The sequence below is a fragment of the Rhinatrema bivittatum genome, chromosome 11, assembly GCF_901001135.1.
Source record: "Rhinatrema bivittatum chromosome 11, aRhiBiv1.1, whole genome shotgun sequence".
In the NCBI taxonomy this organism is placed as follows: Eukaryota; Metazoa; Chordata; class Amphibia; order Gymnophiona; family Rhinatrematidae; genus Rhinatrema; species Rhinatrema bivittatum.
The window spans coordinates 24535024-24554567 of NC_042625.1; the positions used below are offsets into that span (position 1 = coordinate 24535024).

At 46.4% G+C, this 19544-nt stretch overlaps 1 protein-coding gene across 9 annotated transcripts in view; it reads right to left on the reverse strand.

Annotated features, from left to right (window-relative positions):
* Positions 1-232: 232 nt before the first annotated feature.
* Positions 233-19544, reverse strand: part of ATXN2 (ataxin 2) — a 472151-nt gene continuing 452839 nt past the window's right edge. For all 9 annotated transcript variants that reach the window (XM_029571731.1, XM_029571728.1, XM_029571730.1 and 6 more), the window contains 3 exons: positions 14706-14933; positions 2228-2396; positions 233-699 (listed from right to left, as the gene is read on the reverse strand). In XM_029571731.1, the coding sequence (XP_029427591.1) occupies positions 671-699; positions 2228-2396; positions 14706-14933 (426 nt within the window). In that variant the 3' untranslated portion in view covers positions 233-670. The remainder of the gene's footprint in view (positions 700-2227; positions 2397-14705; positions 14934-19544) is intronic.

The window sequence follows — 19544 nt, forward strand, 5'->3', positions numbered from 1 at the left end:
CGAATCCTAATAGTTTAACATATAGCAAAACATGATTCACAAACCACGCACACACCAAGCTATCAGTTTTTAAAACTTTTTTAATTTTTAATTTTTTTTGTAAGTTTTTATTTTATATTATCTACAAAGTAAAAGTTTTTTTTCCTTAACTTAAAAGTTACATTACTGTCTTGTGACAGCGATCACCTCATCAAACCTGATTTATAAATAATAATCCATCAGTTTGACAAGAATTTGTTTTTTTTTTACTGAACCAGTTTCAAGTTTAGTTAGAAGTAAAAGGGATCTTCGAGTCTTGATTTTTTTTTTAAAGTGATAATAGCAGCAAGAATCACTCTTGTTACTTCTTTTGCTAGCTGATGAGTTCATAACTTAGAAGGGTCATTAAAAAATAAATAACTTCCAGTTATCAGCAAGCAGAGTTGGGGCACTTGCAGGACTCTGATACAGTGCATGGAATCATGGAATCACCCTCAAGTTCCTACATGCCTCTACTCGGTCCGAATCTTTCCCACTGCAAGATGAACTGTTAGCATTCCTATTGGATGTTACAAGAAATCAATATTGAACAAAAATTCTAGTTGTCTGTGCTTCCAGTTGGTAGAAGCAGTAGAGGGAAAGTATTTGGCCTACAAAAGGTATCCAGCCTTTTATTTACTCCATGTCAACTTTACAATTGCTGCTGATGGTGGGCTTGCACTGAAAAAACAAAAAAAAATGTTTTTGCATTACAATACGCAAAAATTCACAAATCACTAAAATTACATGCAGTCCCACTTTCGCTGAACTGCTTACTGTTCTGCCTGTCTTCAACCATGTTAATAATTTCCAATACCTGGTATTTCTGCCAAAACATACTTATGACATTATAGCTAAGCATAAATAAGGCAAGTTCAGAGAACTGACAATCCAATTGCCAGGAAGAGCCAAGTAGTTCCTGATGGTTCCTCATCACCAGGACAAAGTGGAAGATAGTAATTTTAAATGGTGACTGCATTTTTTAGAAGCAGCTATCATCCTTATGACCATTATAAAATGAGATTTGAGTGGTTTCAAGAAAGCTCTTGATGAAAATTGTGTTCACACTACCCTCATGTTTAACCCTATCTGCTGTGGCTGCAGAAGGATGTGAAATATTTTCCTTATGGTCACCTTGCATGCCCATCCTGTCTGATGCCTTCCCAAACCTGAGCGTCACTAGTGGCTCCATCCCCATCAAGTTATCTGCAACAGATTTTAAACAAATCTTTACTGCTGGGGCTAATTGCCCCAAAGGGGGATCACCCCCTTTGGAGAGCTCCTTCAGAGACAATCCATGAGAGTATGGATCATTATTCAGGTTATTATAACGTATGCATTCTCTGTTTTTGGAGTGAGGGAATTAGGTATGTTGGAGTTTTGCTAGTTTAGAATATTACACTTTGATTGTTAGATGGATAGGTATGGAATAGGGTTTTGAAAGTCAGATGGGCAGGTGTGGGATGGGGTTTCACTGGGGGATAGGCCAACCCTGTAATAGAAAACAAAAAAATAGTCATTCCAAAAAATCCCACAGAGTGGGAGATGGGGCTATTATGTATATTAAGAACTATTTCATACTAAATATTGTATTTTTATCTGTTTAAACCATTTTCAGTTTATATTTGTGAAGGAAAGTCACCACAAACTTGCACAGCTGGGATGCAAACTGAGTTCTGCCCCTCTTCAGCTCTGGCCCCTCTGTACTGTCTAATCCACTCTCTGCTACCATGTATGGAAATTTAGCTCTGCCCCTCTTCCACCATATAGTATAGTCAAGTTCAGCTATCACACATCTCAATTATACACTTCCACACGTCACAATATTTCCCCATCCTTGGATAGGCTTTTAGTATTAATAGAAGTATAACATTTAATGTAATCATACCGTATTGTCTGAAAATTTGTGATTGTAAACCCCAGGTTACAAATAATGATAAAAAAATTATTAAACAGGTAGAGCAAGAAATAAATGCAGGTAGTAAATGCAACAAAAAAAAATATTCATTAAAATTTGTATTCAGTGAAATGTGAGATATTCTCCAGGCTTTCCTCCTAATGTGAACATCCTAGATAAATACAAGCAGAAAAAAAAAATACTTCACTCAGTGTACAAAGATTGCCTGTAGAGGAAACACAGTTCCCAAAATCTGACTTTCAAGAGTTATCATTAGCAAATTGTGGAGGAAACAGCTGCCTTACTACCCACCTGGAGGATGTGTCATATAAGGAAAGTGCGTAGTTGTTGAGACTGGAATGGGCTGTAGTGCACTTTGCGCAATGGCGGCTTGAGGGACACCTGGTGGCTGTGCTGTCATCAGCATCATTGGAGGATGTGCAGTGGGGTGAGAAGGAACCATTCCTGACTGTACATGAGCCTGCCAAGCAAATACATTACAGTTTTTAAAATTCATCTTATCTGAGGAGACACCTGTATCACTATATCCTGGACAGACGGGTTCACTCAGCAGATGACACTGTTATGACAGCCAACTCCTTCAGAAATGTAGTTTGTTCTACTGTCTGGTTTTATGTAATGGAGAAATTACTTACCTGATAATTTTATTTTCCTTAGTGTAGACAGATGGACTCAGGACCAGTGGGTTTATGCTCCCCTGCCAGCAGATGGAGACGGAGCAAGCTGACATCACCCTGCAGTGACCCCAGCCTACCAGTATTCTCTTCAAAAACAAATATGGACAGACTAGCAAACAACTTGATTAAAAACAGATAAGCAGAACTGTATTCAACCAACCATAAACACTGAACTCACTTAAGATTCTAGGTACCCCAAGCTAGGGACTGGATGAACACTTACCAGTAATCCCTTGGGACCCAGAACCCTCAGGACGACTATTTACACACTCATGCAGCAGCCAAGGGCAAGAAGCTGAGTCCATCTGTCTACACTAAGGAAAACAAAATTATCAGGTAAGTAATTTCTCCATTTCCAAGCATGCAGACAGATGGACTCAGGACCAGTGGGATGTACCAAAGCTACTCCCCAATAGGGTGGGAGGCTGCCCATGGTCCAGTCAACACCGCACATGCAAAGGCTATATCCTCCCTGGCCTGCACATCCAGATGTTAAAACTTGGAAAAAGTATGTAAGGAGGACCATGTCGCAGTTCGGTAGATATCAACAGGAAACAGGCTAACCTCTGCCCATGGTATTGCCTGAGCCCTAGTGGAATGAGCTCTAACCTGAGTGGGTAACTGCTTTCCAGTATCCACATACGCGGCCGTGACCATCTTCTTAATCCAAAGAGCTTTGGTAGCCCGCCAAGCTGGAGCATCCTGCTTAATCCCGCCATGGAGAACAGGCAGGTAATCTGTCTTTTGAAAAGACTCTGACCTCCAGATACCGCATGACAAGACGCTTAACATCCAAGGAGCGCAAAAGGTGAAACTCTTCTGCATCCCTGACCTTATCCAGGGATGGCAAAGAGATGGACTGATTCAAATGAAAGTTCAAGATTATCCGAGTAACAAGGATGGAACAGTAGGCAGCTGTAACACCCCTGGAGTCACCCGAAGGAATGGCTCCCGGCAAGACAAGGCCTGCAGCTCAGAAATCGGACACGCAGAATATATAGCCACCAGGAACACAGTCTTCAAAGTCAACACCATAAGGAAAGGCTATGCAGTGGTCAAAACATAGGGCCCGCCAAATCAAATTAAGACTCCACAAAGGAAACGGTAACCTCAAATCAACTCCACTGCCTGCTTCTTCTGCGGGGAATGGCAAGGGGACACAATGAACACGTTCCGAGGAATACTACAAAACTCCAGTGCATACCCTTTGCGTATCACCTCCAAGACCCACTGGTCTGATGTGATCTCGACCCACCTCCGATAAGAGAGAGATGTCCCCCTATTTCCTGTTCCAGAAAGTGGATCGGCAAACCTTCACTGGGAAGCGCGGGAAGGTCCACCACCCGAGCCCGCTTCTCTCTTGGGATGCCAGGGATGAAAGGACTGAGACCTACCAAAAGGCCAAGTCTGCTGAAAAGTTGTCCTCCTGTGGGGATGAAAATGCCTGGAACCTCAGAAACCCCCCTCATACCTTACCCTCCAGCAACTGGGGCACCAGAGACTTGCCCCATTTACTGGCCAGTTTCTCCAACTCGCTTCCAAACAAGAGTGAGCCTTTAAAGGTGTCCTGGTAAGATTGGCTTTGGAAGCTATGTCAGCTGACCAATTTGGCAACCAAAGTTGTCGCCTGGCTGCCATCACCAAAGCCACTCCTCTGGCTGAGGTCTGTACCAAATCACAGCCTGCGTCTGCTAAAAAGGTAGCAGCAGGCTTCATAACTGCTCTGGAATTCCCTCCAGACTCATCAACTTCCTGAGAGAGAAGCAGACAAGATCTCACCACTATGGCGCAACAGGAGGCAATCTGTAAATTCATCGCCACTGCCTCAAAAGGCTTGCTTAAGAATAGCCTCAATCTTTCTATCATGTACATCCTTCAAGGCCACTCCTCCCTCTACGGGGATAGTTGTCCGCTTAGACAAGGCACATACCAGAGCATCCACTTTGGGAAACCCTAAACGCTTTCACACAGCCGGAATCAGGGGGTACAGGCTTCCAATGTCCGACCACCTTTAAAATGTGCTTTTGGTGTATCCAATTCCAGATCAATCAATTCCTGGATGGCATTCATCATCAGGAAAAAAACAAGAGGTTTATGTAAGGAAACCAAAATGTGATTCTTCCCTGGCTCTGGAACAACCAGCTGTTTCAAGGTCTGGGAAATCAGGGCCGGCAGTTTCTCTCTATGAAAGAACTGCAACATGGTTCGATATGGTTCCAGGAGGAATTTCCCCATTTTCCAGGGAATCAGGATCAACCTCATCAACAGTGAAATCCGGATTCCTGTCTGGAACACCCGCAGGAAGCAGAGTCGAGCCCCGGCACTTAAGCATAGGACTGGAAGAGGGAGGAGCCACCGGCTGAAGGTCCGACTGGACAGAAATGGGGGAAACTAAGGACTGCGCCTGAAGAAAGACTTGTAGGCCTTGAAAAAATTCCATCCAAGAAAAAGCAGCTGGGTCCAGACCAAGCCCAGAAGAAACTGGAGCTGGTCCCACAGAACTGCCCTCGCCAACAGAGGAGCCAGTCAAGGGAGATCCAAGATCTGGCATCCCCCTTGTCAAGGCCATGACCAACCCATCATCAGAATGGGAAGAGCCAGGCTTAGCAAAATCCGAGGAAGTCAACTCCCCCTGAGCGTCTGAGCAGCACTGATACAGGTTAGAAACCAGGTCAGGCTGAGAAGCCCTAATATGACAGGCAACGCAAATAGGAAGACGCTTGGGCTTCCTGCTTACCGGTGCCATCACTGCAGGAATGTGTGTCGGAATGGCTCTTGTTCAAAAATGAAAAGCACCCAAAAAAAAAGTGCCTAGAAGAAAGCACGGCAAGGCGCACACCCAAACTGTACGCCAAGTTAAGCATGTAAAAAAGTTAGTGCGGTAAAAAGCACATTCAAAAACAGTGCACAATGCGTGTGCAGAGCCGACACACTGCACACACCAAAGGCCTATAGAGGGCAGAACACGCACAAAAGCGCGCGCAAATGGCTGCCACTGTCTACCACGCAGCATGCAAGAAAAAAGCCTAAGTACAAGGCCTAGCCCACCGGGTGCCGCTCAACCCACCAGGCTGCCCAGTTTCCCAACCCCAACAGGAGTGGGAATGAACATTGGGATGGCATGCAGAGAACAGAGACAGAGGGATTTCAGGACTTCTTCCAAACTCTCTGATTCAGCTAAAACCTTTTTTTTTTAAACCTTACCTGAGCTCAGTCCTTACTGGCTGAGTACATAGACGGTCTCCGGCTGCAGGGGGAGAGGGCATTTGACGTCACCGCCATGCTCTGCCTCCTGCACCCGTTGCCTTTCAGCTGACCTAGCAGCTAAGTCCATGCTGGGAAACCCAGCTACCAGACCAAGGCACAGCTCTGAGAGACCATGGAAATTGCCTCAGGAATTCTCAACTGGGTATGGGACTTTTAGGTATAACTGCAGGAGAGCAGGGCTTGCTTTTCCTGAATTTAGAATTTCAAATCTCTCTTTTCAAAAAGCTCAAAGTAGTCCCTATAGGGAGATGCATGTCCGCCATATGCTGGAACAGGAGAATACTGGCAGGCTGGGGTCACTGCGGGGTTATATATACTGACATCAGCTTGCTCTGTCTCCATCTTCTAGAGGGGGAGCATAAACCCACTGGGTCCAGAGTCCATCTGTCTACATGCTAGGAAATGCATTCATGCTATACTTCTATTTTGTAAGACATTCTGGGCAGTCTTTTGGTAAACATACTTTTCATTTACAAAAATATGCTCTCAAATCAGAAGAAAAAATAATAATATAAATTAAAATTCTGCTGGCCTAATCTGGAGAATTTACATGATATAAGGTTAAAAGGTTTGAATCCTTTAGAAATTAGCAGCTATAGAAAAAAAAACATTGTACAGTTGACATTTTTTGTATCCTGTTTTTTTCAATATTTTAATTTTAGACAATTAAAATATTTTAAAAATAGCATACCAAACCTTCAGCTATATTTTTTTTTTGCGCTATAGCTAATTTCTAAAAGATTCAAACCTTTAAAGCCAGTGTACATCTCCTTTGCACAGATCTGTGTACCAGAAAAGCAAACCTGACCAATCATACTGACCAATTCAGATATATCAAACTTGTGTAAAATAATCTGAGTCCCTATTATCAAGAAATAATTGAAAGACTAAATATAATTCAATGAAAATTACAAAACATGGTTGGGTCCATTCAGTTCAGCTCTCTTTCACCTACTTCAAGATGAATATTTGTTTCTGGTCCTTAAGGGGAAGTCCCAAATTCTGCTAAACTTTAAGAAGTTATGATGCCTACATTATTATTATTATTTTTTTTTTTTTTTTTAAAATCCTCCTAGACCAAAATGGTTTTTAAAGGAAATCTCTTAACACCTTGTCAGGACCAGTAGGTCTTGAACAGCTGGCTATAGAAGTTGCAGGTTGGAGCCCTCCAGACAAAGCCATTGATATCTGTGGAGAGCTGGGGAAGAGTAGGAGGTAAGCCACACATTTTGTGAAGTCTCAGTGGCCCAAAAGGAGCGTCACCTTTGATAGTACACCTATTTAAACCTCTGCTGGCACAACAAATCCTTAATTCACTGGGCTAACTAAAGGCTACTCTGAATCTGTCTGAATGTGTTGGATCTCACTCCTCGCTTGCCTGGTAAGGAAGCACTCTAATACTTTTGTTTCTCTTGCCTATTGTAAGCAGGAACCCATGTTATGTTGGATACATGTTTCTTTAATTAAAGCTGTTTGTGAACTCTGCCTGTTGTCTTTGCCCTGATCACTCCCAGACACCTGTGAAAATGTAGCTTCTGTCCATTATAACAAAGGCACATTTACTTGTACATCGTCAAAGGACACCATACTAAATCCAAAAATATGTTGCTTGGAGTGAATACAATATATGTAATGAAAATGCTAAAATGGTTTTATCCTGGCAAAAAATGGTAAGAGATCGAGTCCAATGCATCAGAAACAATGAAATAAACATTATGCTGCCTACAAACTAAACATTAAAACTGACACACATCTGAACAATTTAAAATGCGAATAAGGAAATGTAGCAAGAATGAAATACACTAAATATTTTATTACTGTGTTTTCAGCTGTTATTAATCTACTGAAGCTTGTGAATTCTGAGCTTCTGTTTTTCCTCCATTACACATTACCAGTTCCAAAACCTTAAGTATCATAGGCTTATCGCAGCAGCAGTTTCTCATATCGTCAACTATCTTTAATTATTCTATTTGCAAACTGTACTACAACTCATGCTATTATATTATGTAATTACATGATTTGTACTTTTAAATTGATTCCAAGACACCATAACAGGATATTTTAGGACTGTCTCAGCTATATTCTTCCTCCATATAAAAGAAAACCTAGAAAAGGAATATACTACATAATAGCTATGGTTATTGGACTTGATATATACCAAAGAATATATATATATATATATATATATATATATATATATATATATATATATATATATATATATATATATACACACACCAAAGAATATATATATATATACCAAAGAATACCCCAATGAATAACACAAATAATACCCCAAAGAACTCATCAATTCAATTCAAATCCTTGGCAGTCCTTGTGCCTATGTTTTTATGCCTTTGCCTACATTAGGCTATATATTGTATCTATGTTATAATCCCCATATATTTATTTCCAAGTTATTTCTTCCTGTTCATTGTAAGACAATTACTTGTCACTGTTAAAGTTTAAAATGTAAACCGAATTGATCAGTAATTCTGTTATTGGAAAGTCGGTATAGAAAAGCTATAAATAAATAAATAAAATAAATATATATTCCAATTGTTTGTATTGCATAAAAATGACTTAGTATGGTACTGGTTTAATGAAATGGCTTACCAAATATAATGTCCCTCAGAGATTCAGTACAAAGTTTCCCAAAGGCCTTTTGAAATGTTATATTGTTTGTATAGTAAGTGTTGCTTACCTGTAACAGGTGTTCTCACAGGACAGCAGGATGTTAGTCCTCACATATGGGTGACATCATCAGGATGGAGCCCAATCACGGAAAACTTCTGTCAAAGTTTCCAGAACTTTGATTGGCCCCTACTGGACATGCCCAGCATGGCACCAACCCTGCAGCCAGCAGGGGTCCCCTTCAGTCTTATTTGATAGCTACAGGCAGTGCCGAAAAAATAAAACAATAAAGCATTACGAACCCAACACCGCAGGGTGGCGGGCGGGTTTCGTGAGGACTAACATCCTGCTGTCCTGTGAGAACACCTGTTACAGGTAAGCAACACTTGCTTTCTCACAGGACAAGCAGGATGGTAGTCCTCACATATGGGTGAGTACCAAGCTGAGGATGTCCGAACATGCACCAAAATGTACCCAACGGCGTGCAACAGGTACAACAACTGGGGTGGAATTTGGTAGAGGGCATCCGCACCCCACCGGGCAGGCGGAAGGGTGTTGGTACATCACGTTGGAAACAGGTTACGCAGGACAGATTGGCCGAAGATGGAATCTTGTCTTCTGGCTTTGTCCAAGCAATAGTGGGCTGTGAAAGTGTGGAGTGAGCTCCAGGTGGCAGCCCTGCAAATGTCAGGAAGTGGCACCGATCGTAGGTGTGCTACTGAAGTCGCCATGGCCCTCACAGAGTGTGCTTCAACACGGTCTTGAAATGGAATGCCTGCTTGCTGATAGCAAAAAGATATGCAGTCCGCCAACCAGGAGGAAAGAGTCTGTTTACCCACAGGCTGCCCTAATTTGTTGGGATGGAAAGAGACGAATAACTGAGTGCTCTTCCTGTGGGCAACTGTACGGTCTAGGTAGAACGCTAGAGCCCGTTTACAGTCGAGGGTATGCAGAGCCTGTTCCCCTGGATTGGAGTGGGGCCTGGGAAAGAAAATAGGTAGTATGATGGATTGATTAATGTGAAACTCCGAATCTACCTTAGGCAAGAACTTAGGGTGAGTGCGGAGTACCGCCCGGTCCTGCAGGAGTTTAGTGTAAGGTGGATAGGTAACTAGGGTCTGTAACTCACTAACCCTGCGAGCTGAAGTGATAGCCAAAAGGAAAATCACCTTCCATGTGAGATATTTTAGTTCACAGGAGTGAAGAGGCTCAAATGGAGGTTTCATGAGCCGACCGAGAACCAAATTAAGGTCCCAAGAAGGGGCCCGGAGGACGGAAGGGTGGCTTGATATGGAGCAAGCCTTTAAGAAAACGTGTTACGAGGGGTTGCACCGATATAGGGGCATCCCCGACACCTTTATGGAAAGCGGCTACCGCACTGACATGCATTCTGATTGAGGAAGTCTTTAGACCGGATTCCGATAAATGCCAGAGATAGTCCAAAAATCTCGGGATTGGACAGGAAAAGGGATCAAGGGACTGTGAAGCACACCATGATGTATACCTTTTCCATTTATAGGAATAAGACTTTCTTGTGGAAGGCTTCCGTGAAGCAATGAGGACACGAGAAACCGAATCTGAAAGGTTAAGTGGTTGAAGGATCAACCTTTCAACATCCATGCCGTCAGGGACAAGGCCTGAAGATTGGGATGGCGTAGACATCCGTCGTTCTGAGTGATCAGAAGCGGGTCCTTTCCCAAGGGAATGTGCCTGCGGATGGAGAGATCCTAGAGTATTGGAAACCACACTTGGCGTGGCCATTGAAGTGCTATCAGGTTCATGGTTCCTTTGTCCTGACGGAGCTTCACGAGAGTTTTCAAGAGAAGAGGAAGCGGAGGGAATGCATAAAGCAGCCCGGCTGCCCACGAGAGGGAGAATGCATCTCTGGGCTGCGAGCGCTCGTTCCGAATGAGGGAGCAGTAATTGTCTACTTTCTGGTTCTGAGGGGACGCAAAGAGGTCTATTTGGAGATAACCCCAGTGTTGGAAGAGAGAGGTCGCTACGGAGGGATTGAGCGACCACTCGTGCGGTTGGAAGACACAACTCAGTTTGTCCGCCAAAACATTGTCCACTCCCAGCAAGTAGGTTGCCCTGAGGTACATCGAGTGGGAGAGCGCTTCCGCCCAAATCTGAGCGGCCTCCTGACACAGCAGGAAGGAGCCTGTGCCTCCCTGTTTGTTGATGTACCACATGGCCACCTGGTTGTCCGTCTGAATCAGGATGACGTGATTCGATAGGTAATCCTGAAAAGATCTGAGAGCATATCGCAATGCTCGTAGCTCCAGGAAATTTATCTGGTGTTTGGATTCCGATTCCTCTTGAGACCAAGATCCTTGTGTCTGTAGATCGTTTACATGAGCTCCCCAGCCGAGGTTGGAAGTGTCGGTGGTGAGAATGAGTTGAGGATCTGGTAGATGAAAAGGTAGTCCCTGGAGGAGATTTTTCTGATCTTTCCACCAGGCAAGAGACAGACGGAGTGCGTCGGTGATGTGGACAATGGTTGAGAGAGACTGAGTCGCTTGAGTCCATTGTGACCGTAAAGTCCAATGCTTGACTCTCATGGCCAGACGGGCCATTGGAGTGAGATGGACTGAGGACGCCATGTGTCCGAGAAGGACAAGGAATTGCCAAGCAGTCGCTGTGTACTGAGACTGCAACTGGTGAGCGAGAGACACGAGGGTTTGAACTCCTCGTTGAGGTAGGAAGGCTTTTGCTTGTAAAGTGTCCAAGTCTGCCCCAATGAAAGACAAGGTTTGAGATGGGACTAAACAGGATTTCTCGTAATTGACGAGAAATCCTAGAGAAATTAGAGTGTGTAGGGTCAAATTCAGGGACGATCGAGCTGCTGGCTGAGTTGGGGCCCTGATTAACCAGTCGTCTAAATAGGGGTAGACGTGAACACCTTCTTTCCGGAGGAAGGCTGCGACAACTACGAGACATTTGGTAAAGACTTGTGGAGCTGACGCTAGGCCGAATGGAAGCACCCAGTATTGGTAGTGCTTTGGGCCTACTAAAAACCGGAGGTACTTGCGATGAGCTGGAGCTATCGCAATGTGGGTGTATGCGTCCTGGAGGTCTAGAGAGCAGAGCCAGTCTCCTCTTTGTAGAAGAGGTAGAAGTGAGCCCAAGGTTACCATTTTGAACTTTTCCCGCTGGAGGTATTTGAGGGCACGTAGGTCCAGAATTGGACGAAGGCCCCCGGATTTTTTGGGGATCAAAAAGTACTGGTAATAGAACCCTAGGCCTTGCTGCGAAAGAGGAACGGGTTCTATTGCCCTTAACTGGAGAAGAAGGGAGACCTCCTGCTCCAGAAGGACAGAGTGGTCGGATACTCCCCACACTTGTAGCGGTGGGGAGTCCGATGGGACAGGAAGAAAATTCAGATGGTAACCCTGAGCAATGATTGCCAGCACCCATTGGTCGGTTGTGATGGTTTGCCACATTCCATGAAAGTGGCATAGTCGACCTCCCACTGGTATGGCTGGCAGAGGGATCAGGCTGCTGCTGTCGAAGTGAAAGTTAAAAGCCTGAAGCAGGCCCCCGTTGGGGAGCTGCTTGTGACTTTTGCTTGCGAGGCTGGGATTTATGATAGGTCCTCGTCACTCAGGTCCTTGTCGGTGGAGGATAGTACTTCCTTGGCCGGAAGAAAGACTTCTTAGGGTCCTTCTTGGAGGGTTGTCTAGACGGGAAGTCAGAAGGTATCGATGAGAGCTGTTTGAGGGTCTCATGTTGATCCTTTAACTCAGCCACTATTTGCTGAATCTGTTCACCGAATAGATTGTCACCAATACAAGGCAGGTCGGAGAGCCTGTCTTGTACTTCTGGGCGAAGGTCTGAAGACTTGAGCCAGGCCCAATGCCGTGCTGAAATGGCAGTCTCAGACACTCTAGTGGAGGTGTCGATATCATCGTAAGCTGTTCTTATTTCGTGTTTCCCTGCTTCAAAGCCCTTGTTGACAAGGGTTTGACGATGTTCTTGGAATTGGTGAGGCAGGGTTTCAGAGAAGTCCTTTATCTGTTTGAAAATGACCCTGTTGTATTGGGTCATATACAGCTGGTAAGCAGCAATTCTAGAGATGAGCATGGCCCCTTGGAACACTCGTCGACCAATATTGTCTAGGAATTTGTGTTCCTTGACAGGAGGGATAGAGGAGTGTGGCTTCGTTCTTTTTGCCTTCTTCTGAGCTGACTCTACCACAACTGAGTGGTGGTCAAGCTGAGACTTTTGAAAGCCGGGGGCTGACTGTACTAGATAAGTAGTGTCAGCCTTCCTGTGTACTGGGGCTACGGATCCAGGATTTTCCCAATTCTTTTTAAGGAGATCAAGAAGAACTTGATGAATGGGAATAGAGGTGATCACTTTAGGGGCATCCAGGAATTGGAGAAGCTCCATCATCTGGTGCCTATCATCTTGTTCCGTCTGAAGTTGAAAAGGGACCAAGTCAGACATTTCCTTCACAAAATTAATGAAAGAAAGGTCCGCTGGAGGAGAACGCTTTCTACTTTCAGTAGGAGAGGGAGGTGATGAAGGTAAATCATCGGTGTCTGTGGAGGTATCATCACCCCAAGAGTTATAAGGATCAACAGGCTGACCTGTAGGACGAGAGGGTGGTTGGATACCCGAAGGGCCCAGCTGAGGCTCCGAGAAAATCGAAGGAATCGCCAAGGGCACCGCGGACACCTTGGGGGGCATCGGTGCCGGCATCGAAGGCATCGATGGCGCCGATGTGCGTATCGCCCCCGATGAGTGAATCGGTGGCGAGGGACGGCATGGCATCAATGGCTGAGGCACTACCCCCGAAGAAGGAATGCAGAACGGTGTTTCTCCTCCCGATGAAGCAGTCATCGGGGAGGGCACTGGAGCCATCGGAGACCCGGGAAGCACCGGTGGAAGGGCAGTCATGAGCGCCTCCATCCGGGAAAGCAGCGGTGCCAGTGCTGCTGGAATCGGGTCGGTAACCGGTTCCACGCTCGCTGCCGGAGGGACCTGGAGACGTTGCATCACTTTGTCGATGGCCTCCTGGACCAGCCGGTCCAGTTCTTCCCGGAGACCTGAGGCAATCAGCTCCGGCTTCGTGACGGAAGAGGGAAGCTGAAGCACAGTCGGAGGGACCACCTTTACAGGCGGCATCGCGACTCCCAAACCCCGAACGGGTGAGGGTGGCCTCGATGTCCCGGTCGCAGGAGTGGTCGGTGCCGCTCCTGGACGGGGCTGCTTCAACGGTGGCTCGGATGGTGGCTCGGTCGATGATTTTGCTCTCTCGACGGTCCGAGACCTACGATGCCGATGGCGATGCTTCTCCCTACGATCTCCTCGATCTTGAGGGGGAGGTACGGGAGTCGATGGCCGTGAAGACGTCAATGGCGGGCGGTCGCCGGACGGTTGTCGATGGACCGACTTCGACGGTGCCGGTTGCGAGGACGTCAATGCGATGGACAGTGTCGGGGTGTGAGCACAGAAGAGGAGTCCCATCTTCTCCATTCTGGCTTTGCGACCCTTAGGTGTCATGAGGGCATACTTGGTGCAAGTTAGGACATCATGCTCACAGCCTTGACACAAAACACAGACTCCATGAGGGTCTGTGATAGACATGGTGCGAGTACAGTCCGGGCACCGACGAAACGCCATGGCCATGGAAAAATCGAGCCGCGGTACGGTCGACAGCCAGTAGGCCGCGAGGGCCAAACTCGACAGTAACCGACGAAAAACGGTGAAAAAAAAACTTACCGGAGTACCGCGGCCGAAGAAAGCTAGAGGGGGGACCCCCTGTGGGGCGAAGTATTTTTAATTAATTCCGTTAGGAAAAATTCCTGTCAGGAATCAGTTCAGAGCTCCTAAACCGCGAGGCTACTGCTGCGCGGAAAAAAGAAGACTGAAGGGGGACCCCTGCTGGCTGCAGGGTTGGTGCCATGCTGGGCATGCCCAGTAGGGGCCAGTCAAAGTTCTGGAAACTTTGACAGAAGTTTTCCATGATTGGGCTCCATCCTGATGATGTTACCCATATGTGAGGACTACCATCCTGCTTGTCCTGTGAGAAATGCTTTGCACATATTCTGAGATATATTATATAGGCAGTGTATAGCTACTGTTAGATGAGCATAATTTATAATCCATATGTGCTCTTCCTCTGTATCTTGTTTCCACGTACAAACACAGTCAACCTTCAAGAAAATGGTTTAAAAAACCTTTACCTGTTGCACATGGGCCATATGTGGTGGGTTGGTATATGCAGGCTGAACATGTGAAGGATGAATGGCAAAGACTGTTTGCTGTGCTGTTGGGAAGCTGTTTTGGGGAGACTGGGTATTTGAACCTGGTGTCATAGAAGGTGGAGTTGGAGCAAGTCCAGCATGGTAAATTGCAGACTGCTGTTGTGGGTTTGCCAAATGAAGTGCCTGGGCTGCTTGATGTTGGTGGTGCTACAAAATAAGGAAAGAAATAATTTAATATGATGACAGAGAAAAATATAAACAACTCTAAATATTATTGCACAAAAATTATATGAAGTAAAACCAATAAACTGCACATTTTTATATATTTTCCCTAACATGTTTAATCATGATGCCACTATTTTCAGCACGTTGCACATGCGCTTATAAATGGGTTTTATGGTAATTATTAGCATTTTTAGCACTTAACATCACATGACTATGAGAAATTCTCTTCCCTATCAACTTTCTCTTTGTGTATTAATGGCAAACAATAACCAGTGCCAACTGGGCTACATCTGTTTGGGGGTGGGGGTCATAGACAAAGTCACCAGTTCAGCTCTACCTTCTCTATCCCAGCAGCACAGTTCCTCTTTTTCCATTTCAGCATTTCCTCAGCTAAAATTAATATGATTATCAGGCTAGAAAAGATACCTCAACTGTACATGCTCTCCCCTAGAGGCTTCTCTGAGCATGTTTACTGATGCCAGAGCAGAAGAAATGTTATCAATACATGATAAAGCAGAGTTGCTTACCTGTAACAGGTGTTCTCCCAGGATAGCAGGATGTAGTCCTCACATGTGGGTGACGTCACTGGACGGAGCCCTATCACGGAAAGCTTTTCTGTCAAAGTTTCAAGAACTTTTAACTGGCACACTGAGTATGCCCAGCATGCCATGATCCCTGTAGCCACAGGGGTCTCCCCCTTCAGTCTTGTTTGTAGCAAAAGGTGCAAGCGAAAAAATAAAATAAAAGGTTTCGGACCCAACTCTGCGGGGTGGCGGGTGGGTTTCGCGTGGACTACATCCTGCTGTCCTGGAAGAAAGCAAATGTTGCTTACCTGTAACAGGTGTTCTCACAGGACAGCAGGATGTTAGTCCTCACATATGGGTGACATCACAGGATGGAGCCCAATCACGGAACACTTTTGTCAAAGTTTCCAGAACTTTGACTGGCCCCTACTAGGCACGCCCAGCATGGCACTAACCCTGCATCTAGCAGGGGTCCCACTTCAGTCTTATTTGAAAGCTACAGGCAGTGCCGAAAATTAAAACAAAATGTTACGAACTCAACACCGCTGGGCGGCAGGCGGGTTTTGTGAGGACTAACATCCTGCTGTCCTGTGAGAACACCTGTTACAGGTAAGCAACATTTGCTTTCTCACAGGACAAGCAGGATGGTAGTCCTCATATATGGGTGAGTACCAAGTTGAGGATGTCCGAACATGCACCAAATGTACCCAACGGCGTGCAACAGGCACAACAACTAGGGTGGAATTTGGTAGAGGGCATCCTGAATCCCACCGGGCAGGCGGAAGGCTGTTGGTACGTCACGCTGGAAACAGGTTACAAAGGACAGACTGGCCGAAGATGGAATCTTGTCCAAGCAATAGTGGGCTGCGAAAGTGTGGAGAGAACTCCAGGTGGCAGCCCTGCAAATGTCAGGAAGCGGCACCGATCATAGGTGTGCTACTGAAGTCGCCATGGCCCTCACAGAGTGTGCTTTAACACAATCTTGAAAAGGAATGCCTGCTTGCTGATAGCAAAAAGATATGCAGTCCGCCAACCAGGAGAAGAGAGTCTGCTTACCCACAGGTTGCCCTAATTTGTTAGGATGGAAAGAGACGAATAACTGAGTGCTCTTCCTGTGGGCATCTGTACGGTCTAGGTAGAACGCTAGAGCCCGTTTTCAGTCAAGGGTATGCAGAGCCTGTTCCCCTGGGTTGGAGTGGGGCCTGGGAAAGAAGATAGGTAGTATGATGGATTGATTAATGTGAAACTCCGAAACTACCTTAGGTAAGAACTTAGGGTGAGTGCGGGGTACTGCCCGGTGCTGCAGGAGTTTAGTGTAAGGCGGATAGGTAACTAGGGCCTGTAACTCACTAACCCTGCGAGCTGAAGTGATAGCCAAAAGGAAAATCACTTTCCATGTGAGATATTTTAGGTCACAGGAGTGAAGAGGTTCGAATGGTGGTTTCATGAGCCGACCGAGAACCAGATTAAGGTTCCAAGAAGGGGCCGGAGGACGTAAAGGTGGCTTGATATGGAGCAAGCCTTTCAGAAAACGTGTTACGAGGGGTTGTACTGATAGAGGCACATCCCCGACACCTTTATGGAAGGCGGCTACTGCACTAACATGCATTCTGATAGAAGAGGTCTGTAGACCTGACTCCGATAAATGCCAAAGATAGTCCAAAAACCTTGGGATTGGACAGGAAAAGGGATCAAGGGATTGCGAAGAGCACCATGATGTATACCTTTTCCATTTATAGGAATAAGATTTTCTTGTGGAAGGCTTCCTTGAAGCAATCAGGACACGAGAAACCGAATCTGAAAGGTTAAGTGTCATCAGAGACAAGGCCTGAAGATTGGGATGGCGTAGACATCCGTCGTTCTGAGTGATCAGAAGCGGGTCCGTTCCCAAGGGAATGTGCCTGCGGATGGAAAGATCCTGGAGTATGGGAAACCACACTTGGCGTGGCCAGTGAGGTGCTATCAGGATCATGGTTCCCTTGTCCTGACGGAGCTTCACGAGAGTCTTCGAGAGAAGAGGAAGTGGAGGGAATGCATAAAGCAGACTGGTTGCCCACAAGAGGGAGAATGCATCTCTGGGCTGAGAGTGTTTGCTGCGAATGAGGAAGCAGTAATTGTCCACTTTATGGTTCTGAGGTGACGCAAAGAGGTCTGTCTGGGGATAACCCCATTGTTGGAAGATGAAGGTCGCTACAGAGGGCTTGAGAGACCACTCGTGCGGTTGGAAGACACGACTCAGCTTGTCTGCCAAGACATTGTGCACTCCCGGCAAGTAGGTGGCCCTGAGGTACATCGAGTGGGAGAGCGCTTCCGCTCTGACACAGAAGGAAGGAGCCTGTGCCTCCCTGCTTGTTGATGTACCACATGGCCACCTGGTTGTCCTTCTGAATCAGGATGATGTGATTTGATAGGCAATCCTGAAAAGCTCAGAGAGCATATCGCATTGCTCCAAGCTCCAGGAAATTTATCTGGTGTTTGGCTTCCTCTGGAGACCAAGATCATTGTGTCTGCAGATCGTTTACATGGGCTCCCCACCCGAGGTTGGAAGCGTCAGTGGTGAGAATGAGCTGAGGATCTAGTATTTATTTATTTATTTATTTGGCACTTTTATATACCGATATTCTTGTAAACAAGTTACAAATCACCTCAGTTTACATTCTAACAATAACCATTTGCACAAGGATGCATTACATTGAACAGGGATATCAAAACTTGGAACCAACAAATGGGGATAACGGGTAGATAACTTGGTTAGATGTGCGTATCGCCCCCGATGAATGAATCGGTTGTGAGGGACGACATGGTATCGATGGCGGAGGCAATACCCCCGAAGGAGGAATGCGGAACGGTGTTTCTCCTCCCGATTAATCTGTCAACGGGGAGCGCACCGGAGCCATCACCGGTGGAAGGGCGGTCATGAGCGCCTCCATCCGGGATAGCAGCGGTGCCAGCGCTGATGGAATCGGGTCGGTGACCAGTTCCACTCTCGGTGCCGGTGTCAGTGCCGGAGGAACCTGGAGCAGTTCCATCACCTTGTCGATGGCCTCCTGGACCAGCTGGTCCAGTTCTTCCCGGAGACCTGGAGCAAGCAGCCCAGTCTCCATGACGGAAGAGGGAGGCAGAGGCACAGTCGGAGGGACCACCTTTACAGGCGGAATAGAGACTCCCAAACCCCGATCGGTTGAGGGTGGCTTCAATGTCCCGGTCGCAGAAGTGGTCGGTGCCGTTCCTGGACGGGGCTTCTTCGATGGTGGCTCGGATGGTGACTCGGTCGATGATTTCGTTCCCTCGACGGTCCGAGACTTAAGATGCCGATGGCGATGTTTCTCCCTACGATCCCCTCAATCTTGAGGGGGAGTAACGGGAGTCGATGGCCGTGAAGACATAGATGGCGGGTGGTCACCGGACGGTTGTCGATGGTGGTGCGACTTCGACGGTGCCGGTTCCGATGATGTCAATGCGATGGACGGCATTGGGGGGTTGAGCACGGAAGAGGAGTCCCATCTTCTCCATTCTGGCTTTGCGACCTTTTGGTGTCATGAGGGCACATTTGGTGCAAGTCAGGACATCACGCTCTCGGCCTAAACACATTACACAGACTCCATGAGGGTCTGTGATAGACATGGTGCGAGTACAGTCCGGGCACCGACGAAGCCCCGATGCCATGGCCATAAAAAAAAATCGAGCCGTGGTACGGTCGATGGCCAGTAGGCCGCGAGAGCCAAACTCAACGGTAATCGACGAAAAGACGGTCAAAAACTTACCGAAGTACCGCAGCCTGAGAAAAGTTGAGGAGGGACCCCTGTGGGGCAATTTAAATTTAATTAATTCCGTGAAGAAAATTCCTGTCAGGAATCTCTTCAGAGCTCCTAAACCGCAAGGCTACTGCTGTGTGGAAAAAAGAAGACTGAAGGAGGACCCCTGCTGGCTGCAGGGTTAGTGCTATGCTGGGCATGCCCAGAAGGGGCCAGTCAAAGTTCTGGAAACTTTGACAAGTGTTCCGTGATTGGGCTCCATCCTGTGATGTCACCCATATGTGAGGACTACCATCCTGCTTGTCCTGTGAGAA